Source organism: Crotalus tigris, unplaced genomic scaffold, assembly GCF_016545835.1.
Source record: "Crotalus tigris isolate CLP2741 ecotype Arizona unplaced genomic scaffold, ASM1654583v1 scf7180000019173.45859301935:6455823, whole genome shotgun sequence".
NCBI lineage: Eukaryota > Metazoa > Chordata > Lepidosauria > Squamata > Viperidae > Crotalus > Crotalus tigris.
Genome location: NW_024097414.1, coordinates 1,765,207 through 1,785,981, shown reverse-complemented (window position 1 = coordinate 1,785,981; position 20,775 = coordinate 1,765,207). Strand labels below are relative to the sequence as shown.

At 43.3% G+C, this 20,775-nt stretch overlaps 1 protein-coding gene across 6 annotated transcripts in view; it reads left to right on the top strand.

Annotated features, from left to right (window-relative positions):
* Positions 1-1,309: 1,309 nt before the first annotated feature.
* The window catches only part of LOC120315816 (multidrug resistance-associated protein 6-like), a 28,106-nt gene continuing 8,640 nt past the window's right edge, over positions 1,310-20,775 (top strand). The window contains exons 1-23 of one of the 6 annotated variants that reach the window (XM_039360774.1): positions 1,313-1,447; positions 2,130-2,438; positions 3,633-3,809; positions 4,837-4,962; positions 6,218-6,355; positions 6,640-6,765; positions 7,254-7,315; positions 8,928-9,059; positions 9,252-9,455; positions 10,772-10,949; positions 11,795-11,956; positions 12,570-12,662; positions 13,442-13,645; positions 13,728-13,874; positions 14,738-14,825; positions 15,567-15,636; positions 16,361-16,487; positions 17,007-17,183; positions 17,785-17,952; positions 18,132-18,333; positions 19,044-19,104; positions 19,232-19,328; positions 20,164-20,371. In XM_039360774.1, the coding sequence (XP_039216708.1) occupies positions 2,382-2,438; positions 3,633-3,809; positions 4,837-4,962; positions 6,218-6,355; positions 6,640-6,765; positions 7,254-7,315; positions 8,928-9,059; positions 9,252-9,455; positions 10,772-10,949; positions 11,795-11,956; positions 12,570-12,662; positions 13,442-13,645; positions 13,728-13,874; positions 14,738-14,825; positions 15,567-15,636; positions 16,361-16,487; positions 17,007-17,183; positions 17,785-17,952; positions 18,132-18,333; positions 19,044-19,104; positions 19,232-19,328; positions 20,164-20,371 (3,004 nt within the window). In that variant the 5' untranslated portion in view covers positions 1,313-1,447; positions 2,130-2,381. Of the gene's footprint in view, positions 1,448-2,129; positions 2,439-3,172; positions 3,456-3,632; positions 3,810-4,836; positions 4,963-6,217; positions 6,356-6,639; positions 6,766-7,253; positions 7,316-8,927; positions 9,060-9,251; positions 9,456-10,771; positions 10,950-11,794; positions 11,957-12,569; positions 12,663-13,441; positions 13,646-13,727; positions 13,875-14,737; positions 14,826-15,566; positions 15,637-16,360; positions 16,488-17,006; positions 17,184-17,784; positions 17,953-18,131; positions 18,334-19,043; positions 19,105-19,231; positions 19,329-20,163; positions 20,372-20,775 lie in introns of those variants that run through there. The other 5 variants (XM_039360776.1, XM_039360779.1, XM_039360778.1 and 2 more) reach the window with 5 other exon arrangements.

Below are 20,775 nucleotides of genomic sequence, written 5' to 3'. Positions count from 1 at the left end.
TTGGTGGTTTACAGCTTTGCTCACATCATACCTGAATTTGCACATTCAAATTTATTGACTAGGGTGCAATTGCTTCCATTCGCCCAATGTCAAGCCATTGTTTGCTTAATCATAGTTTACTGTTGAAATCACTGCTGATGAATGAATTGCAGAGCATTTGGCTACTAGACTGTCATTGCAGCTCTTCCTGAAGAGGGCAGATCAATAGCTGGATCTGCAGGAGCAGATAATGATGGAGATTGTGGGGAAATATCCATCCAATGGAGAAGGATTTCTGAACATGAGGTTGATAAAAGACTGGAGGTGTGCAGGTGGGCTGTGTTCGTACAAGCAGCCCATTTTGTGAATTTGCACAGTGTGATGAACAATAATCAGATGGGTTGTGTTTACACAGGGGTTGTGTGTTATTGCAACAAACTGGTCCCTAGGATGATGTGAAGCTTCATGATGTCATGCCACAAAGGTTGCAGCTTAGTTCTGGAGTCCCTACAACTATTGCAAATATGTCTTGAACTCATATTTGTCATGACATCTACATGGTTATGTCATTTGACCATCGCCAGCCAGCCCTTTATTGGGTGAAATTCCCAACACAATGAACCACAAAAAAACTTCCGCACCTTTATTATTTTTATAAATAACTCAAGGCAGTGAACATCCTCCTATTTTTCCCCCAAACAATAACCCTGTGAGGTGGGTTGGGCTGAAAGGGAGGGACTGACTCAAAGTTACCCAACTGGCTTTCATGGCGAAGCCGGGAGTAGAACTCACTGACACCTGGTGATTGGCCTACAAGATCACCCAGCTGGCTTTCATGCCTAAGCTGGGACTAGAACTTACTTTCTCTTGGTTTCTAGTCTATTGCCTTCACCATGAGACCAAACTAGTTCTCAATAGCCACATTATGTGGCTGAGAGAGATCCACTAGCACAAACCTATTTGAATCTGGGTTTTCCTGCCGTGGTTTTAGTTCAACCACCAATTCTTATTGATGTTCAATTCAACACAAAGAAAGATGGGGAACCTTATTGTTCTTTTCAAGCTTTCCAATGTCTCAGCCAGATGCTGAGTCTAGCAGTATTTACGTTCTCAGCACACATGGTTGATTTATCAACTAAAGCAGGTCTCTAAGCCATTGCGTCAATCCTAGACTGCTTTTCAATTTAAGAGAATCATTTACCAGGCTGGTTTATTGATTAGTTTACACCAAGCCAGGCGTCTAACCTTCAGTGGACTTTACTACTACATACCCAAAGCACTGTTTGTTTAAAACAGCCCATCCCCACGAATGCCCTTCAGAGTGGTTTGTGTTTCTGGTTTTCAATAACCCTTCCTCACTGTATATTGCAAACCAAGATTTAGAACTGAGAACCCAGCCACTGTGGTTGATTTATCAAAACATGATTAGAGAAATCAGGGCTTCATACAGTGAGGGAATCCATCTAAGGTGAGTTAGGTTTTTTCAAGTTCTAGTCGACGTTTTTGTCATAGGCTTGAGAAACAGCGTTGATAGAATTCTCTGCCCGTAGTAAATTTAGCATGGACTTCTATTTTGTAGACCAGCTGCAACGCCATTCTCTCCTCCATAGTTGATCTATGGATTTGCTTTTACCTGCAGTAGGTAAAGGAGCTCTGGATGGTAAGACTCCAGAAAGGGTGCAGAGAAGAGCAAGTGGGAAAGGAGCTCTGGATGCTGAGATTCCAGAAAGGGTGCAGAGAAGAGCAACAAAGATGATAAAGGTTCTGGAGGCTAAGCCGTACGATGAATGGTTGTGGGAACTGGGTATGCTTAATCTAATGAGGAAACAGATGAGGGGAGATACGATAGCAGTCTTCCAATACTGGAGGAGCGGTCACAGAAAAGACAGGATTGACTTCTTCTCCAAAGCAGCTGAGGGCAGGACAAGAAGTAACGGATGGAAGTTCATCAAAGAAAGATCCAGAGAAATTTCCTGACAGAACAATTATCAGTGGAATGGCTTCTCTCCAGAAGTTGTGGGTGCTCCATCACTGGAGGTTTTTAATAAGAGACTGGACAACCATTTGTCCTGAATGGAATGGGTTCTTCTGCTCAAGCAGGGGGTTGGACTAGAAGATCTCTAAGACCCTTTCCAACCTTGTTATTCTAGACTCTAAATCCTCACCCTCCCTGGAAGGGGCAGAACTCGGCATGGAACCAAAGAAGATAAATATTGCAGAATGACAGGCAGCAGGCAGATCCGCACAAGACAGAAGCCTCATCCACTGATACGATGATCTGGGTGCCTGGGATATGTAGTTCTCAGCAGAATCCAGCACCCGAGGCAAAGAAGAGAAGCACTGTAGAAAGGAGTGGAGGCAGCCGCTGGATCTGAAAAGGCGCAAAGCAGAAGACTGAGAAGATGAGCTGGGCACAGGGGTTATGTAGCTCTCAGCAGGATCCAACAGCTGGACTGGGGGTGAGCAGAAAGCAGCGTTCCTTTCTGGCTATTGATTGATATGGGTTTCATGCTGGGTACCTTTAACATGCGTAGAAACTGGATCAGCCTGGTCCAAATGAAGGGTCAGGAGCATGCAGCCCTGATTGTTTTCCACGTACAAATTTATGCATGCCCACTCACCGGTAAGGGACTCTGACCATCTGTTCTCTTTCTTGTAAAGTTGTTTCCCCCCCACCCTTTCAATTCATACTTCCTAGTTCAGTGGTTCTCAACCTGTGGGTCGGGACCCCATTTGGGGTCGAATGACCATTTCACGGGGGTCGCCAAACAACGCAGTCCGCCATTCCCCCCCCCCTTTTCCTTAGCTGTGCTACTCCCTTTTATTCTATTGGCTTTTGAAAGCCAATGGAATAGACTCTCTTGAACAGAGTCTAATTCTCTTGGCTTTCAAAAGCCAGTAGGAATTGTCCAGGCTGTCTCTGCCCTGCTGAGCCCGCCAAAAGTCCCATTCTGCAAACGGTGCTGCACCAGTTGAGTAGTCCTCGGCTTACGATCGGTTGAGTAGTCCTCGACTTACGACCGGTTGGGGGTCGCGGCATTAAAAAGGTTGAGAACCACTGTCCTAGTTCCTTCCTCAAATCAGATTTGGAAGTAACTAACAGAAGGGAAAACTGATCTGGGGAACTGGGAAACTTTGCCTTGTAGACTGGACGCAAGAGAGGAGGGGAAAAAAATAATAGAAGTCAAGAAATTTTGGACTTCTGGACGTTCCTCAAAATGCTTTCGGGGTAAGAGTTGGAGGACCACGTGCACTATCAAGAGAGACGGAAGTCACGATGGTAGCAGGTCCAGCTGTGATCAAAACAGGAAACAGATGGAAATTGCAACCCTTTTAGCCAAAAAGGCAGCTAAGAGTTCCTTAGCCTAGAAAAGCAGGCGAAAAGAGCCTGGACATTTGACCATTTAAATTGACAACTTAAATCTATTCCGTCGGACTTATCTGAAGGGACAAGTCATTTTCCTTTCAACTTTCAGGTTAATAAATACCATTAATGGCTGGCTTGGGGTTTTAAAACAGTTTGTGTTTGACATTGGTTGAACCGGTTTAACTGGTCTTTCTGGATGGAAATTGGACAACGACAGAGTAGACCTTTTAATCTCAACAGTTGTGATTTTTGCCTTTTTTGTGTGTGTGATCTTGTGTTTTTGTAGAACCAGAACCAGACGTGGTGGATGGATCTCCCAGGCTTTGCAGCATGTTTTCAAAACACGGTTGCAATTTGGGTCCCTTGTTTTTATCTTTGGGCTTCTTTCCCCTTCTATTATCTTTACCTGCGGAAAAACGGCAGGGGTTACATCAGGATGTCGGCTGTCTTCAAAGCAAAAATGGTAAGGTTTAAACCCCCGGGAGAAGGATTCCAGACATAGATAAATAAACAATGTCTGTCTGTTTGTTTATTTGTTCAATCTGGAGGGCTTACCCTTCATAAAATATATTACAATTAAAAATTTAAAAACTGCTTTAAAACAAAAACCAGTAAAACCGGTTAAAAAAAACCCCAACAACATTAAAAACATCCAGTTCAATCCAGACTGCGGTTATCGCCATTGTTATGCTCTTCTTTTTCATCCTAGAGCGCTCAAGATGGCCAAAGACACAAATAAGAATGATAAAGCAGCAGAAATACAATTTAAAATACAGGTAGCCTTTGGCATACGACCAGTGGTGGGATTCAAATAGGTGACCAACCGGTTCTCTGCGTGGATGCCGCTTCCGGAAGTCCATTCTGAGCCTGGGCCACAAAAAATTAGCTACCAGTTCTGCTGAAGTGGTGCGAACCGGCTGAATCCCACCACTACATGCAACTCAGATTGGGGCCAGAATTTCCATGGCTAAGCGGGGGAGTCGTGTCTGACTTTACAAACTTTTGGCCACGGTTGTTAGGCAAATCATGGGTTGTTAAGTGAATCTGGAATCCATCTTGATGGAAGCAAGATGGAAGGTCAGAAATGGCAATTGCATGACCCCGAGGTGATGATGATGATGATGATTTTGGAAGGGACCTTGGAGGTCATCTAGTCCAACCCCCTTCTCAGGCAGGAAACCCTACACCATTTCAGACAAACAGCTGACCAGTCTCGTCTTGAAAACTTCCAATGATGCTACAATCGTTATAAATACATGAAGTTTCCCAAATGCGTGAGTTTTGATGACATGGTCGTTGGGAGGCTACAACGGTTATTAAGTGTGAGGACTGGTTGTCAGTCCCTTTTCTCAGTGCTATTGTAGTTTGGAATGTCGCTAAATGAATAGTTGTTAAGTCGAAGATCCCCTGTAATGACAACTCTGTAATAACAGTTGGAAACGGATCTCAGGAGCAAATTTTTCTGACGGTGCTTTTTTACGTCTCTTTAGATTCTGGGCTTTGCCTTGTCAGTGCTGTGCTTCTCCACCGTCTCCTACCTCCTTTGGGAAACTAGCCAAAGGGTTTCCCCAGCGCCCGGACTCATCATTAGCCCTACAGTTCAACTCGTCACCATGGTGAGAACAATTCATTTGTCGATCAATGGAGATTCTCATCGCTGTTCCCAAAGGTGCTGTTTCACGAGGCAGTTGGACTTTCTTGTTTTTCTTTGAAGACGTTTCGCTTCTCATCCCAGAAACTTCTTCAGTTCTGGTGGAATTCTCCACCATTCCGTCAGAACTGAAGAAGCTTCTGGGATGAGAAGCAAAAATGTCTTCCAAAAAAAAGAAGAAGAAAGTCCAACTGCCTCGTGAAAAAACACCGTTGGGACAATTTCATTTGTCTCTATTTTTCATGCTCCAATTGTCTCAGAACTTCAGAACTTGTGATCATCAGAAGGAGAAACTTGATATTATTAGCCATAAATGCAGGCAAGATCCATTAGCCCAGGGATCCCCAGCCCCTGGTCCGTTGACCAGTAGCGGGCTGTGGCATGCCAGCAGCCAGTCCACACAAAAAAAGCAAAGTTCCATCCGCGGGATGCAGGCAGCACACAAAACCACACACCCTCCAGTCCATGGAAAAAACTCTCTCCACGGAACCTGTCCCTGGTGCCCAAAAGGTTGGGGACTTCTGTGTTAGCCTTTTGTACCTTGCCTAATGAAAATCCAAGCCAGAAAGATGGTTGAATATCTCTTTATTTATTCATAAGCAAGGAGAAACTACCCCACAAATAATAAGTGAGAAGGTAGGGGATCACTTTAGATATAGTTCAAACACATTGGGCTTGGAACAAGTTCTTTCGTTAGCATCGTTGGACTCCTTGCTGACATTACCCATTTAACATGTCACATTTAATAGCATCCCGTAATATTCATAGTTCGATCTTGTTAATGCCCATCCTCATATTCAGGAGGCGTGGTTTTTACAATATAATGAGGCATAAGGAATTGGCAAGTTACTAGACTTCTTTGTACAGTCCTTGTTCGTATCAGAATCCTCCTTCCTCTTGGAGAATTTGCTTCCTTACTTCAAGGGAATAGAGACGTTAATCTCAGCCCTGGAAGACATTAGACTTCCATATAATGGGCAAAAACGACAGGAAGGTAGAGTTCATCTGAAATTTCAGAGAAACCGTTTGACTCAGAGTTTAACCAGGAGACAAACCTAACAGAAAGTTGAGGTTTATGTAAAACACCTTCACTGGGGAATATTCTGGATCCCTGCATTCTGCGTGGTTGAACTGGTTCCTCAAAAGCCGATTGGAGTTCAACCCTACCCCACACGTCCTTTATATTTAGCATTTCTCCTCCTTTCCCCCCCCCCTCTTAGATCCTAGTGATTTTTCTCACCCAGATGGAACGGATGAAAGGGGTCCAATCCTCGGGCATTTTGATGGTCTTTTGGCTGCTGTCTCTCCTCTCTTCTAGTCTCTCCTTCAGCTTCAAAATGCACCGTGCTATGCAAGGGGTAAGTCTGCCTCTCTTCAGCCTGGTGAGACAGTTCGGACAAGGAGCACAGCCAGAGAGACGTATTAGCTCTAGTATCTTAATTGTAAGGTATCTTAACAGAAGCTTACAGGTTGGAAGGCATGTCTCTCTCCTCCACCCTTGCTTTTACAGTTCCCAGAAACTAGGACAGAGACATTTAGAACATAGAATGATACAGCTGGAAAGAACCTCAGAGGTCTTCTAGTCATTATGAAAATAAGAACGTTGGCAGATTATTTCATTGATTGATTGATTGATTGACAGGGATTCCAAGAACAGCCACTCCACCATCTTTCTGTGTACATTTACTTTGTCCTGGTTTTCTTGGAACTGGTGTTGTGCTGTTTTAAAGATCCACCACCTTTCTTTTCCAGCGTTAGCAATGACTTGGTAAGTAGCAGATATTTTTGGTTGTTTCTTTATAGAGCTTGGGATAGATTTTAGGGTCTTGGTACTTTTTCTTGGACTCTAGACCAGGGGTAGGCAACCTTGGCTCTTTTATGACTCGTGGACTTCAACTCCCAGAATTCCTGAGCCAGCCATGCTGAGGGGAAAGGGAGAGGTTTCCGAGCTGAGCCACGCTGGCTGAGGAATTCTGGGAGCTGAGGTCCACGAGTCATAAAAAAGCCAAGGTTGCCTTCCCCCGCTCTAGACATTGGTGGGTTCTGTCTCAGCAGTCTTTCTCCCAAAGAGTAGATTTTAAACATTTCCATTTGTTGTAATTTTCACTATTTCCTAAACTCGTCCTATTAACATCCATTCCTTGTACAACAGAAAAGTGTAAATTTGATAGTGGGGTAAATGCATAAACTCAGGCTATGTCCTCAGCGTTGATGTATGCAAATTTGAGAATGGTCTTTTTCTTTAAACATTCGCAGAATCCCTGTCCTGAATCTGGAGCCTCTTTTGTTTCCAAACTCACTTTCTGGTGGTTTGCTCGGTAAGAATTCAAACACTATTGCCCCCCGGCTTTTAAGTGACAAGCGATGGCTGTCTGATCCATCTGTTTGACTGGGCAAGATATTTTTTTGCCAAGCATTTTCCTGCTCCGAGTTAAGCCAGGCTGCCTTCTGCTGTTAATCAAAGCTGCTCTTGGAAGCAAACATCATTATGGGGAGCTGACAGTAATATTATGCCTCTGCAGAGAGGCAGTTTGCAGAGCAATCTGGGGGATTCAGGCCTTAAATTAAGGAGCTGCAGCAAAAAGTGGTTTTTATTTATTTTTTCCTTTTTACGGCTAAAAGACCCAAAGAACACAGTGCAGATATAATTTCAACATTTGACAGAAGGTAAACAAGAGGAGTGCTCTGTGCTACCTCAAAGCACCTTGAGCCTTTGGAAACCAAAGCATTGCAGTCTTGTTTGAGCAACCCGAGAGACGTCACAACTTGTAAGGCTTGCAAATAACTAGTGCTGTGCACAGTCTTGGTTTGAAGGCTGCTGAGCTGAAAATTTCCTTTCAATCCAGTTCTGGAATGGAATGGGATGGGATGGAATACAATGCAGAACAGAATTGAATAGAGTAGAATAGAGTGGAATGGAATGGAATGGAATGGAATGGAACGGAACAGGAACAGAATAGAATAGAATATTGAAGACTAGACTAGATTAGACTAGACTAGACTAGACTATAGACTAGACTAGACTAGACTAGACTAGACTAGACTAGACTAGACTAGACTAGACTAGACTGGAGAGAAGAGAAGAGAAGATTGAAGATTAGACTAGACTGACTGGAATAGAATAGAATAGAATAGAATAGAATAGAATAGAATAGAATAGAATAGAATAGAATAGAATAGAATAGAATAGAATAGAATAGAATAGAATCACAGAATAGAATAGAATAGAATAGAATAGAATAGAATAGAATAGAATAGAACAGAACAGAACAGAACAGAACAGAACAGAACAGAACAGAATAGAATAGAATAGAATAGAATAGAATAGAATAGAATAGAATAGAATAGAATGCTTTATTTGGCCAAATGTGATTAAACAGACAAGGAATTTGTCTCTGGTACAGAAGCATTCAGTGTACTGCAAAGCAACAGAATAATGATAATCATAATAATAACACCAATAAGAGGGGGGAGTAAAGAAGATAATAAGGATAAATAATAAAACTAGAGCCATACTACAGGGTAAATACACATAGACATTAGACAGCACTGTGAAAATTAAATGTTCAGCAGAGTGATGGCACGAGGGAAAAAGAATTCCCTGTGTCTAGTTGTTTTGGCATGCAATGCCCTATAGCGCCATCCCAAGGAGAGGAGTTGAAACAGTTTATCAAGTCCCTTCCCGTCAGTTTGTTTCCTGGAGTCCTGCTCATAGAGGTGAACCCCTGTCCTTGAAACCATCATCCAGGTTGACCCAACTCATTCAGTCCATGATTCATAATGGATCTGGGATGATTCATGGGCATCTAGTAAGAACTGCATATCAACCAACCTTTATTTCCAGTCCAAGACCAAACACAACAACAGATTAAACTGTTGCATATCGTTTCTTTTTCCTCCGCTTGTGATTTTTCTTTTTGTTCCATACAGGCTGATCTGGAAAGGCTACTGGACACCCGTACAGCCAGAAGACCTGTGGTCACTGGCCAGAGACAACTCTTCTGAAGAAATCATTGACAAGGTGAAGGACGCTTGGGATAAACACTCTCCAAGAACCGAACAGTAGGTTGTTTTGTGTTTATGTCTGTTTTTTCTGGCTGTCCTGTTGATTAAGGTGACGCTGGATGGCTTTTTAGCTCTCGGTTTCTCCCTATTCCTCTTTTAATCGGATTTCTCTTTTGTGGAGAGACTTAGCAATTGGCAAAATACTGGAAACGACACTCACAGACACACACTGATGTGTGTTTCCTGCAGAACAACCACATGTGTAAGATTGAAAAGAAGGCAAACCCAGAGGGAAAATGCTAATGAGACGGCCACCTTGCTCCATCCGGAAGCTAGCAAGAGCAAAGAGCTTCTAAAAAGTTTCTGGAGTGTTTTTGGAATTCATTTTCTTCTGGCAACCCTCTGTTTGCTCACCTGCGATGTCTTCTTGTTTTCGGTTCCAAAGATACTGAGGTATGTGGACGTGAAACTTTTGTTTCCAAAGAGGGATTGCCAAGAGTCTTTGAGGGCCATCTAATCCCAACTTCTCTTTGCTCTGGAGTTTGATCCAGGAAAGTAGCGGCCATCAGAGTAAATAATACTAGATGAGACAATCGTTCACGCGCCAGACACATCTTGGCAAACAGCATCCTGACATCTTTAGTTGAAAGGACCAGGTAATGGGGGGTGGAAAAGATATGCATCCATTTGGGATTTTAGTGTCAGGCATGAAGAATCAGAATCAGGACCATAGGTTATGTTGTAGTTAAGAAGGTGTATTGCTCAAACCTATACACAAGAATCTAGTCATCTAATAATCATGCCTAAATTGGTGCTAGATAAGACTCAACAGAATTCGAGATGGCCTGGACTTGGACTTTGTGGGAACATAATGACTCCAGGCTAATGACTCGCTTAACTCCGCCCCCAGCTCTATCTGTTCTTCTCCTACATATAGAGAGCCCTGTCCTGTCTGCCGAGCTAAAAATAAACTGAATTCACCTAACACAATTAACTTAATGGCTCATTTAACCCATTTCCTTGGGTTTGACCATATACAAATCTCAAAACTAGCCAAGATTAAGATGAGCCAAGTTTTTTAACTTTATATAGATGCCACTGTTAGGTCATATTTCTCTGTTCGAATCGAGACAAATACAGCGATAATCGAACTTGGAAGAAGAAAACTTTTTAAGATCCTAATGGCCACCGTTGTCCTAAAGCAGACATGTCAAACACAAGGCCCGGGGGCCAAATGCGGCCCGTGAAGTGGTTTCATGTGGCCCACGAAGCCATCCTGGAAACAGTGACAGAAAGGCCCCCGCTGCCTTGGCCCTGGCCCAGGCCAGCCGGGAGCCAATGTACAATTTTGTGGTGGCCATCTATGCTGAAACGCATTCAGTCTTAGCTCCATAAGCACCCTCCCCCCGCATGGCCTGAGAGGAACAGTGAGGCTCCTCCAGTGGACCATGCTTGGCACTTGCCCCGGTCCCACCCCCTTCTGCCAGAGACCCTCAGATCTATCCCACTCCTGCCCAGGCCCCCACAGGCACCCTTGACGCGAACGATGAAGAGCTGGCCACACCCACCCAGTAGGCCACACCCAACTCCATCCATGCCCACTCAGTAGGCTGCACCCACCCTGGCCACATCCACCCGGCCCCCTGAGGGCAACCGCAATGCTGATGTGGCCCTCAATGAAATTGAGTTTGACACCCCTGTCCTAAAGGTTTATGGGCTGTTGTGGTTCTGGTTCAAGGACAGTAGATTTACTTTTATTCTTCTTGTAGTCTTTTCCTAGATTTTATCAATGACCAAGAAGCTCCTCTTTGGATAGGTTATTTCTATGCTGCCACAATGTTCCTTTTGGCTTGTCTGCAGACGTTGTTTGAGCAGCGGTACATGTATATATGTTTCATGCTGGGCATGAGGTTAAAGACAGCCATCACCGGCCTTGTTTATCGGAAGGTAAATCCTGCTCTTTGTTGATCTTTTTTTTTTAAAACTCTGTGGTGCTCCTGTGAAGTACATTTAGGCCTGTCCGAAGGGGGGTCAGTTTCAAAGGGATGGAAGGATGGAGCAGAACTGGAGTACTGAAGTTGCAAAGGACACTGGTGACATACAGGTAGTCCTCGGCTTACAACAGTTTGTTAAGTGACTGTTCAAAGTTACAACAGCACTGAAAAAAGTGACTTATGACCGTTTTTCACACTTACGACCACATCCCCATGGTCACATGATCAAAATTTGGATGCTTGGCAACTGGCTCATATTTATGACAGTTACAGTGTCCCGGGGGTCACGTGATCCCCTTTTGTGACCTTGTCACAAGCAAAATCAACGAGGGAAGCCCAGATGCACTTAACGACCGTGTGACTAATTTAACAACAGCAACGATTCACTTAACAACCGTGGCAAGAAACGGGGCAAAATTCGCTTAACTAATGTCTCACTTAGCACTATAAATTTGGGGCTCAGTTATGGTCTTACGTCGAGGACTACCCGTATAGACAGTATAGAAGATGACCTTGACAGAGAGACGTTAGGGGAGATGAGTTACCAAAGGTATTAGGAGAACAGCCCCTCTTAAACCCAAAATATGCAGGTGGAATGTGAAAGCAGTTCTTAGACACCTCCTTAATTCACATGAGTATAAGAGGGGGAAGAGATGAAGTCCAGATTGATATCAGACTTACTAGGTAGACCCAACCAAAGCATCAGCTCTAAAACACGACTACTTGTATTAATAAGTGGCTGTCATAACAGCAGGGATCCCTACTAACAAGGGGAGGGGTCTGGCTTTTGTCCTGTAGATCCTGGTCCTGTCCAATGCAGCCAAAAATGCGTCATCTGTGGGTGAGATTGTCAACCTGGTATCTGTCGACGTGCAGAAGCTGATGGACCTGATTATTTATTTTAATGGGACTTGGCTTGCTCCTATCCGGATTGTCATCTGCTTTGTCTTCCTTTGGCAGGTAAAAAAAAACAAACAAACACAACATTGTCTATGGAGATTCTCAGTCATCCAGATCATGGTTGTCTCTGATTACATCAGCTCTGATTATATGGTCATGCCTTCTTAATCCATAACAATGCAGTTTCTGGCTGGCAAAGAGTTAGTGGGAGACTAGTATAGCTATTTCAGGCTCATTAGTTCTCATCAGCTAGTCATACCCTTCAGGGATTTGAACCTGGGCAGCTGCCTAACAAGCAAGCTGCCCGCTCCTAGATTGGAGCAAAATGCAGAACAGACTGATTTATATTTGGTAGACCGGGTGCCTCACCCAACAGATAAGATATATATTTTGTATATCTTATTCACAGATCTGGGAAGTCTTTCCTCCTTGAGATGCCGAAAGAATTGAATCCTTCCTGGGTTCTGTTCACCTGGCCACTAGATGTCTCCATTAGCTCGTTAAAAATGTTGAAAAGCTCCACCAAGGAAACAGACTTGAGTTGTTAATCATCTTTCTCATGAATATTTCAACTCTGGTGCTATTTCCTTCCTGTTCAATAGAAAGAGATGCACAAAAAAATAATAATATTCTGTGTTCTCTTCATTTACATTCTGGTTTCTGCATCCATTAGCTCCTCGGACCATCTGCTTTGTCTGCTGTCGTCATATTTTTAGTTCTCTTACCTCTGAACTTTGTGATCAGCAAGAAGAGAAGCCAGCTCCAGGTATGGGGCCTAAAATACTTCAGTAAATAAGTAAGTTTAATTCCCTTCCTTAGACTGAACCTGTGTCACCTGGTGACATCCAAAGATGTTGGCCAAGAATTCCTACAAACGGCAACTAAAAGCCGGGCATCTTGGGAGTTGTAGTCTTACACAAGGACTTCCAGATGGAGAACCTCGACCAGGAACACAATTCTTACATAAGAACATTGTTTCATTGTTATCAGTGGGCAGAGGTGAACCAGAAGCTACTGAATGAAGTCATTGCTGGACACACATCTTTAATTTCATATTGTTTGCTGAAATTTGGCTGAAATTTGGGGGGGAAATTGTTTTGGGTTCTAATAAGAAGTCTAAGCCTGAAGTTGACCAACTTTGGGTGTGCCCCAATGGATAATTTATATCCAAGGTTTCAGGTAGACCCCTTCTGTCCATCTATGACTCTTTGCCAGGACTTTGTGTTTTTTCTTATATAACAATGTTGTCAATCACTTCAGTCATGCCAGCTGGGACAATGTAAAACAAAGCAAAAAAATCTGTAAGAAGTAATATAACTTAATAAAATAAGATAAATACGAATACTCTAAGTTGGATCTTCTAACCAACCAAGGTCAGACATATGCTTGGGGGATTTGATCTTCAGAGCTTGTAAAATGCAAGAAGGGTCGGGGCTGAGAAGAACTCCATTTGTGTTTGTGTCTGAGTGTCGTGGTGTAATTATTACTAAGTGTTACAATTCCAATTGTCTTATTGGTGCTACAAACCTGAACTCCATCTTTCAGGAAGTTCAGATAAAGTATAAGGACAGCCGTGCAAAACTTACCAGCACCATCCTCAGTGACGTGAAGGTCCTCAAACTGCATGGCTGGGAGAAGAACTTCATAAGCAAAGTGCTGGGCATCCGAACTCAAGAACTTCAAGCTCTCAAAACGTCTCAGTTCCTCTTCTCAGCTTCTCTTGCGTCTTTCCAGTCATCCACTTTTCTGGTGAGCCCTGCAGGTTGACCTCCCCAAAATGCCATATGGTTTTGATAGGGTTTCACCCCTTCTCCTGCTTGCTTCTCTACAGATTTCGTTCATCGTCTTTGCGGTCTACACGTTGTCGGATAAGACAAATGTCTTGGATGCTAAGAAAGCTTTTGTTTCTCTTAGCTTGGTCAACATTCTCAATACTGCTCATTCCTTTCTTCCATTTTCCATTAATGCTGTTGTCCAGGTGAGTTGCTTTGACTACGTTGCATCGGTTTCACTGGGGGTTGGTCATCATCCCAGGCACATCAGTTCTGCATTTCTTCAAGTGGTCCTTCTATTAGGCAGTTGCTTCAAACATGTTGACATCTCCAAAGAAATCATCTTGCTCTTTTTCTCATCTTCCTGATGAGATCCCACAGCAAGGGAAGGAGGACTGTCTACATGAACCATCGTCCAAAAATGATTTAAATGCTGGTTTTCTTCTAGACCAGGAGTCTCCAAATTCTTCAGCTCAAAAGTGTTCCTTGACCCCTAAGCATTTATCTTGAAAATAATTTAATAAAGACTCCTTTAACTGATAGTAGTACAAATAACAACAACATAATCATAATAATAATAAATAAACAAGGCCAGTCATATCACATGGCTGATAGAGACAACTAAAGGCCACTCTAGCAGCTGACCATCCAACCTTGAGTAATAATGTCTCATCTCACCTTCAGGTCTACAAACTGGGCTGAAGCTCTACATCAGGGGTCTTCAAACCTGGCCCTTTGATGACTTGTGGACTTCAATTCCCAGAATTCCTCAGCCTTAGCATGCCTGGCTAAGGAATTCTGGGAGTTGAAGTCCACAAGTCATCAAAGGGCCAAGTTTGAAGAACCCTGCTCTACATGAAACTCCAAAAACTTAATTGATCCCAATTGACCTTTTATCCTTTGCCTACTGACCTCCCAGACATTTAATGGCTCCCTTTTGACCTCCAATCATTTATGGACCACTTGGATGGTCTCATTGACTGTTGGTCTCATTGAATATTGATCACTTTGGAGAACCATATCCAAACCTTTTGTTAACTGTGTGGTGTCGACGTGTATTTTGTTCTAGGCAAAAGTTTCCATCCGTCGCTTAGCTACCTTTCTTTCTCTTGAAGAATTAGATCCAACACAGGTGGATGTTGAGTCTTCGGACCGCAGTAAGTATTGACTTTGTGTTTCCTCCAAATGGGTGATTTAGAATTTCCAATCGGCGTAAACATGATTGATTATCCTGAGAATTAAAGCCTGAACATCATCTTGAAAGCTTGACATTCTTGAATTCGGATGCCCAGAACTTTGCTTATGAAGTTTTTCTCCCAGCCATGCAGTTTGAGGACCTTCATGTCACTGAGGATGGTTGGGTGGGACCAGATTAGCCACTGCAATCCCTCAAGTGACTAATCAAGGGATCTTCAAACTTGGCCCTTTGATGACTTCTGGACTTCAACTCCCAGAATTCCTCAGCCAGGCACCTGCCCCCCCCTATTTACTTTGCTTGTCAGAAGCCCCCTGGGAAGTAGTAATCATGACACCCTGGGAGGCTGCAACTGCCATATAGACAATATGGTTGGCAAGTGCCTGAGTTCTGATCCCTTGACACTGTGACAGTCATAAGTGCTAGGACTGATTCAAGTCCCTTTTCTCTGTGTCGTCCTGACTTTGGATTCTCCTTAAACCGATGCTCTTCAGTCAAGAATTGCCATATTATTATTATTCAGTGTATGATGAGAACCTGACAAAAGAGCAATACACAAAAGCATATAATTCACGTAATTGTATACAACATCTTCTGTGGGGGTGGCAGTGGCCTCGTAACTGGGTTATACACTTTTTCGAAATAATATCGAAAGCAGACCATCATCCCCAAACGTGTGCTGATTCATGCATTTCTCTGTTAGATTCCAACTGCATTATGGTCACGAATGGAACTTTCAGCTGGTGCAGAGAAGGCAGTCCATGCCTGAATAGGTAAAATGTCAGTGGTTCAATTGGAAGTACAATTCTCTTCCCCTCCTTTACGGCAGAAGAAACTAGGGAGGGTCCCATCTGAGCCTTTTGCTTTGCCTATTGTTCTGTCCCAGCCTACGTGAGTCCTTGTTAAGCTCATAAGGAGAAACCCTTCTTCCAACAGGCAGGCTGGAACCACAGGGAAAAACCAATCTGCCTGTATTTTCAATCTGCCTCTTCATAACATCCACATTGTGGTGGTGCAGTGGTTAGAATGCAGTATTGCAGTCTGACTCTGCCCACTGCTAGGAGTTCGATCCTGACCGGCTCCAGGTTGACTCAGCCTTCCAGCCTTCTGAGGCCGGTAAAATGAGGACCCAGATTGTTGGGGGCAACAGGCTGATTCTGTAAACCACTTAGAGAGGGCTGTAAAGCACTGTGAAGCGGTATATAAGTCTAAGTGCTAATGCTATTGCCAGTAACTCAGCCTTCCATCCTTCCGAGATGGGTAAAATGGGGACTCAGGTTGTTGGGGGCAAGAGGCTGACTCTGTAAACTGCTTAGAGAGGGCTGCAAAGCACCGTGAAGTGGTATATAAATCTAAGTGCTAATGCTATTGCTATTATTTCCTGTCCCTTTCTGTACCTCCAGATCTCCACCTTGAATTTAGTCTGGCTGGTGCCAGGATCTTCCCACCCACAATACAGCTTGAAGATGACTAAGATGTACATTTTTACCTTTATAGGATAAATCTTACGGTACCTCGGGGCAGTCTGTGTGCTGTGGTGGGTCAAGTGGGGGCTGGCAAATCCTCCCTGCTCTCAGCGTTACTTGGTGAACTGCACAGAATGGAAGGTTCTGTAGTAATCAAGGTAAAGCACTTTAAAACCAAATTTATTCAAGGTGTGGTTAGCCTTCCCCAACCCAAGCATCCTCTGAATATGTAGACTTCAACGCCCAGAATTCTCAGCCATGGCCTCATTGTCTCGGGAACTCTAGGAACTGAGAGGACCACTTTGAAAGGACAACCAGACTGGGACAATCTGCTTTAGGATCTAGTTTATTTTTGTGCGTTGTAATTCTAGTGTTTCATGTATGGTTTTAGTAGTTTGAATCCCTTCAGTGGTGGCTTTCAATCAAGGGATCCACCACTTTCAAAACTGGGCTTTTTAGGGGTGTCCTTAAGAAGTTGTCATCTCTGTTGGAACTCATGCCTGGCTTGGTGAAAAGGCACCATTTTAGGACCTCTTTTGGGAAACATAGAAACTTTGACTTCAGCAGATGCAAGTCTCTCTCTCTCTCTCTCTCTCTCTCTCTCTCTCTCTCTCTCTCTCTCTCTCTCTCTCTCTCTCTCTCTAACTTGGTGAGTTTCACTACTTTTCTTTTTAAAGGGCACCACAGCGTTTGCTCCCCAGATATCCTGGATACAAAATGCTTCTGTGGAAGACAATATCGTATTTGGGAAAAAAATGGAGAGGGCATGGTACAAGGAGGTAGTCAAAGCTTGCGCCCTGCAGCCCGACATAGACAGTTTTCCAGCTGGAAGCCAGACAGAAATTGGAGATAAGGTACTGGATCATTATTTGTTATTTATCTAGTAACATATCTAAGAATATGGAATATGGTGGTATTGTTGATAATCTTCTTCTTCTTCTTCTTCTTCTTCTTCTTCTTCTTCTTCTTCTTCTTCTTCTTCTTCTTCTTCTTCTTCTTCTTCTTCTTCTTCTTCTTCTCTTCCTCCTCCTCCTCCTCCTTCTTTTGCTCTTCTCCTTCTCTTTCTCCTCCTTCTCCTCCTCCTCTTAGAAATCCTTTGGAAAAAACCTCTCAAAATTTTACTGCTGTCACTCAAGCATGATATATACCTCTCTCTAGACCAGTGAAATGAAACAACTCCCTAATGGTTGAGTTGTGATGAAAGAGCATCGGCTTTGCACTCAAAGAGTTCCAGCTCAAACCCCAGCATCTCCACAGGGCAAACAAAACCTTATGTTTATTTTAAATAAATCTTTGAGTCCTTTTCCCAGTCAGTGTGGAGTGGGGAAGTAGGGAAGAGGACCTGGCACCCTCCAAAGATTGCTAGTTCTCTCCCCAGAAGCTTTAGCTTGCATGGTCTATAGTGAGAGATAATGGAAGATGATTGAGGACTTTTTTTTTTTTTTGCTGCTACAGGGCATGAATCTTTCTGGAGGGCAAAAGCAGAGGCTGAGCCTGGCTCGTGCAGTTTATATGAAGGCCTCAGTTTACCTCCTGGATGATCCCCTCTCTGCTGTGGATGCTCCAGTTGGCCGGCACATTTTCAGCCAAGTTCTTGGACCAAATGGCTTGTTGAAGGAAAAGGTACTTGGTGTTCCAAAGTCTCCTATGTTTGTCGGAACAGGATCTGATGCATTACAGGGAGTCTACTATTTACAGTTCAGCCATTTATGGAGTTCACCATTTGGCCTGCCCCCCTCTTGTAATCAACATTTCAAAGCTCATTTGGTCAGTATCTCAGGGATTGTCCTCTTGTTTTCCAGACTCGCATCCTGGTAACCAACTCCATCCACGTTCTTCCCAAAGTGGACAACATCATTGTGATGGTGAATGGAGAACTGTGTGAGATGGGCTCTTGGCAAGAACTGATACAAAAGCAAGGGGCATTTTCAGACTTCTTGAGGTCCCAGAACCGTGAAGAAAAAGACCACCAGGATTTGCAAATGACTGCTGGTCATCTCAAAGGTCATCCGTACTTAACAGTTGATACAACTGAGTATTATTATCCATGAACAGACTTGTTAGAATTGGAGCCACTTCATGTATTCTTTGGGGTTTCTGACAAAACCCTTCACACAATGTATTCATGTGTTCTTCAGAGGGCTCTTGACCCCCTAGCAAAAGTCATCTGGAAGCCAAGATTGGTAGAAGGCAGAACCAGATATGATAAAACAGAACAGAATAACAGAGCTGGAAGGGAACTTAGAGGTCTTCTAGTCCAGCCCCCTGCTCAAGCAGGAGACCCTATATCATTTCAGACAAGTGGCTGTACAGTCTTTTATTAAATCTCCAGTGATGGAGCACCTACCACTTCTGAAGGCAAGCTGTTCTTAATGCTACAGTTATAGTGAGTAGGGTGTGTAGAATTATACAGCTACACAATTAAAGTGGCCATGAAGAAGGGAAAAGAAACCACAGTGGCATCACTGCACAAATAATGTGTAATTTGAGTTATTTCTGGTTTTCATTTCTCCCTTCCCTTCTGTGGATGGTCATGATTGCATCATGTTGATAATCTTGTGAAATTACTACCCCATGGATTATGGCGAAGAAGTCCTATGTGATTACTATTTCCGGGTCCCAAATCCATACATTTTCTCAAAATCTGGGGGTTATTCTTCTAAGGTCTCTCTATCATGTCTTTTCTGAGACTTTGATCCATCTTGACTCCACAGATGTGGGAAACATTAAGAGAATCTCCACAGCTCCTGTGACACAGGATGAAACCCCTGGAAAGTAAGTGATTTATTTCTTTATTTGTTTGAAGACCCCTGGGTTAAGGCATCAGCCTAGAAACTGGAAGATGGCAAGTTCTTTTCTAAAATGCAGGCAGTTGATGCATCTTACTTTTCTTTGAACAAAGGACAAGTCAGCCTTTGGCCAAGAGAGACAGTTATAAGCCGACAGATGAGCAAGGAAAAAGACTAATGACAGAAGACAAGAAGCAAAAGACTGGACGGGTAAGTTAAAGGATCTGCTTATTCGGTTCTTGCGTGAGGATGAACTTCACAATTTTATTCAGTTGGGGGCCTTCTTCGCTTTCAAGCAGTTTGGGCTTTCATCCTTTGAATATTATGGTCAATTATCATTCTTGCACAGTCAGCCAGATGTTCAGACCGGATTTGGCATTTTTGTCCAACTATCGAGTTCTTCCCAAGGTCCTGGGATAAGCAGATGTGGATGTTTGATATTGTTAAAGATTTCATCGCAAGATGCAAGCTGTTCCAAGTCAAGCTGCCTTTTGCAATTGACCGACAGTGATTTTGTCAGTGCTGATGGTGTTCAAGTCAAGCTCCTGAAGTTTTGAGAGTGTACCCAATATTCCGATGATGATGATGATGATGGTTTGTTGCACAGTCAGTTGGATGTTTACATTAGATTTGGCATTTTTATCTACCTATCGAGTTCTTCCCAAGGACCTGGGATGGGTAGATGTTATTTTAAGGTAGTGTCACAAGATACAAGTTGTTCCAGGTCAAGCTGCCTTTTGCCATTGACTGATGGTGTTTTTGTCAATGCCGATGGTGTTCAAGTCAAGCTCCTGAAGTTTTGAGATTGCACCCAATATTCCGATGATGATGATGATGATGGTTTGTTGCACAGTCAGTTGGATGTTTAGATTTGGCATTTTTCATCTACCTATCGAGTTCTTCCCAAGGACCTGGGATGGGTAGATGTTATTTTATGGTGTTAAAGGTATCGTGGAAAGATGTAAGTCAAGCTGCCTTTTGCAATTGACCGATGGTGATTTTTGTCAATGCCAGTTCTTATTCTTATTTCTTTCCCTTGATTTAGGTAAAGATTTCCGTATACCTGATGTACCTGAGAACAGCAGGTTCCCTCTTCTGGGTTTATATTGTACTCCTGTTTGCCTGCCAGCAAGTTTTCTCATTCTGCCGTGGCTATTGGCTCAGCCTGTGGGCCAATGACCCCATTTCCAATGGGACACAGCCTCATACCCAGCTCCGCGTGGGCATCTTTTTTCTCCTAGGATTCACGCAAGGTTTGGCTAACTCCCTTGCAGAAGACAGCATGGAATTCTGGGAGTTGAAGTCCACATAACTTAAAAGTTACCCTCTCTTGCTCCCTTTAGTATTTTCTGTCATCTAATGGTTATTTTTGATTTTAATTTATGATGGTGACCTATCTTAGGTGCCCCTCACAAACAGCAGAAATCTGGACCTTAAATTCGTTCATGTAAAAGTATCACCACCAAATATTTTATTCATTCATTTCTTCCAGGGAGGTCCAACTTCACTAACTTTAAGACCTGTGGACTGGAACTCCCAGAATTCTTAAAGTTGCCAAGGTTGGATGTCCCTGATTCATTCATTCCATCAATCAATTAATCAATGTATATAGCCACCCATCTCACTTTTACCTGAGGATAATTCTGAAAAGAAACAG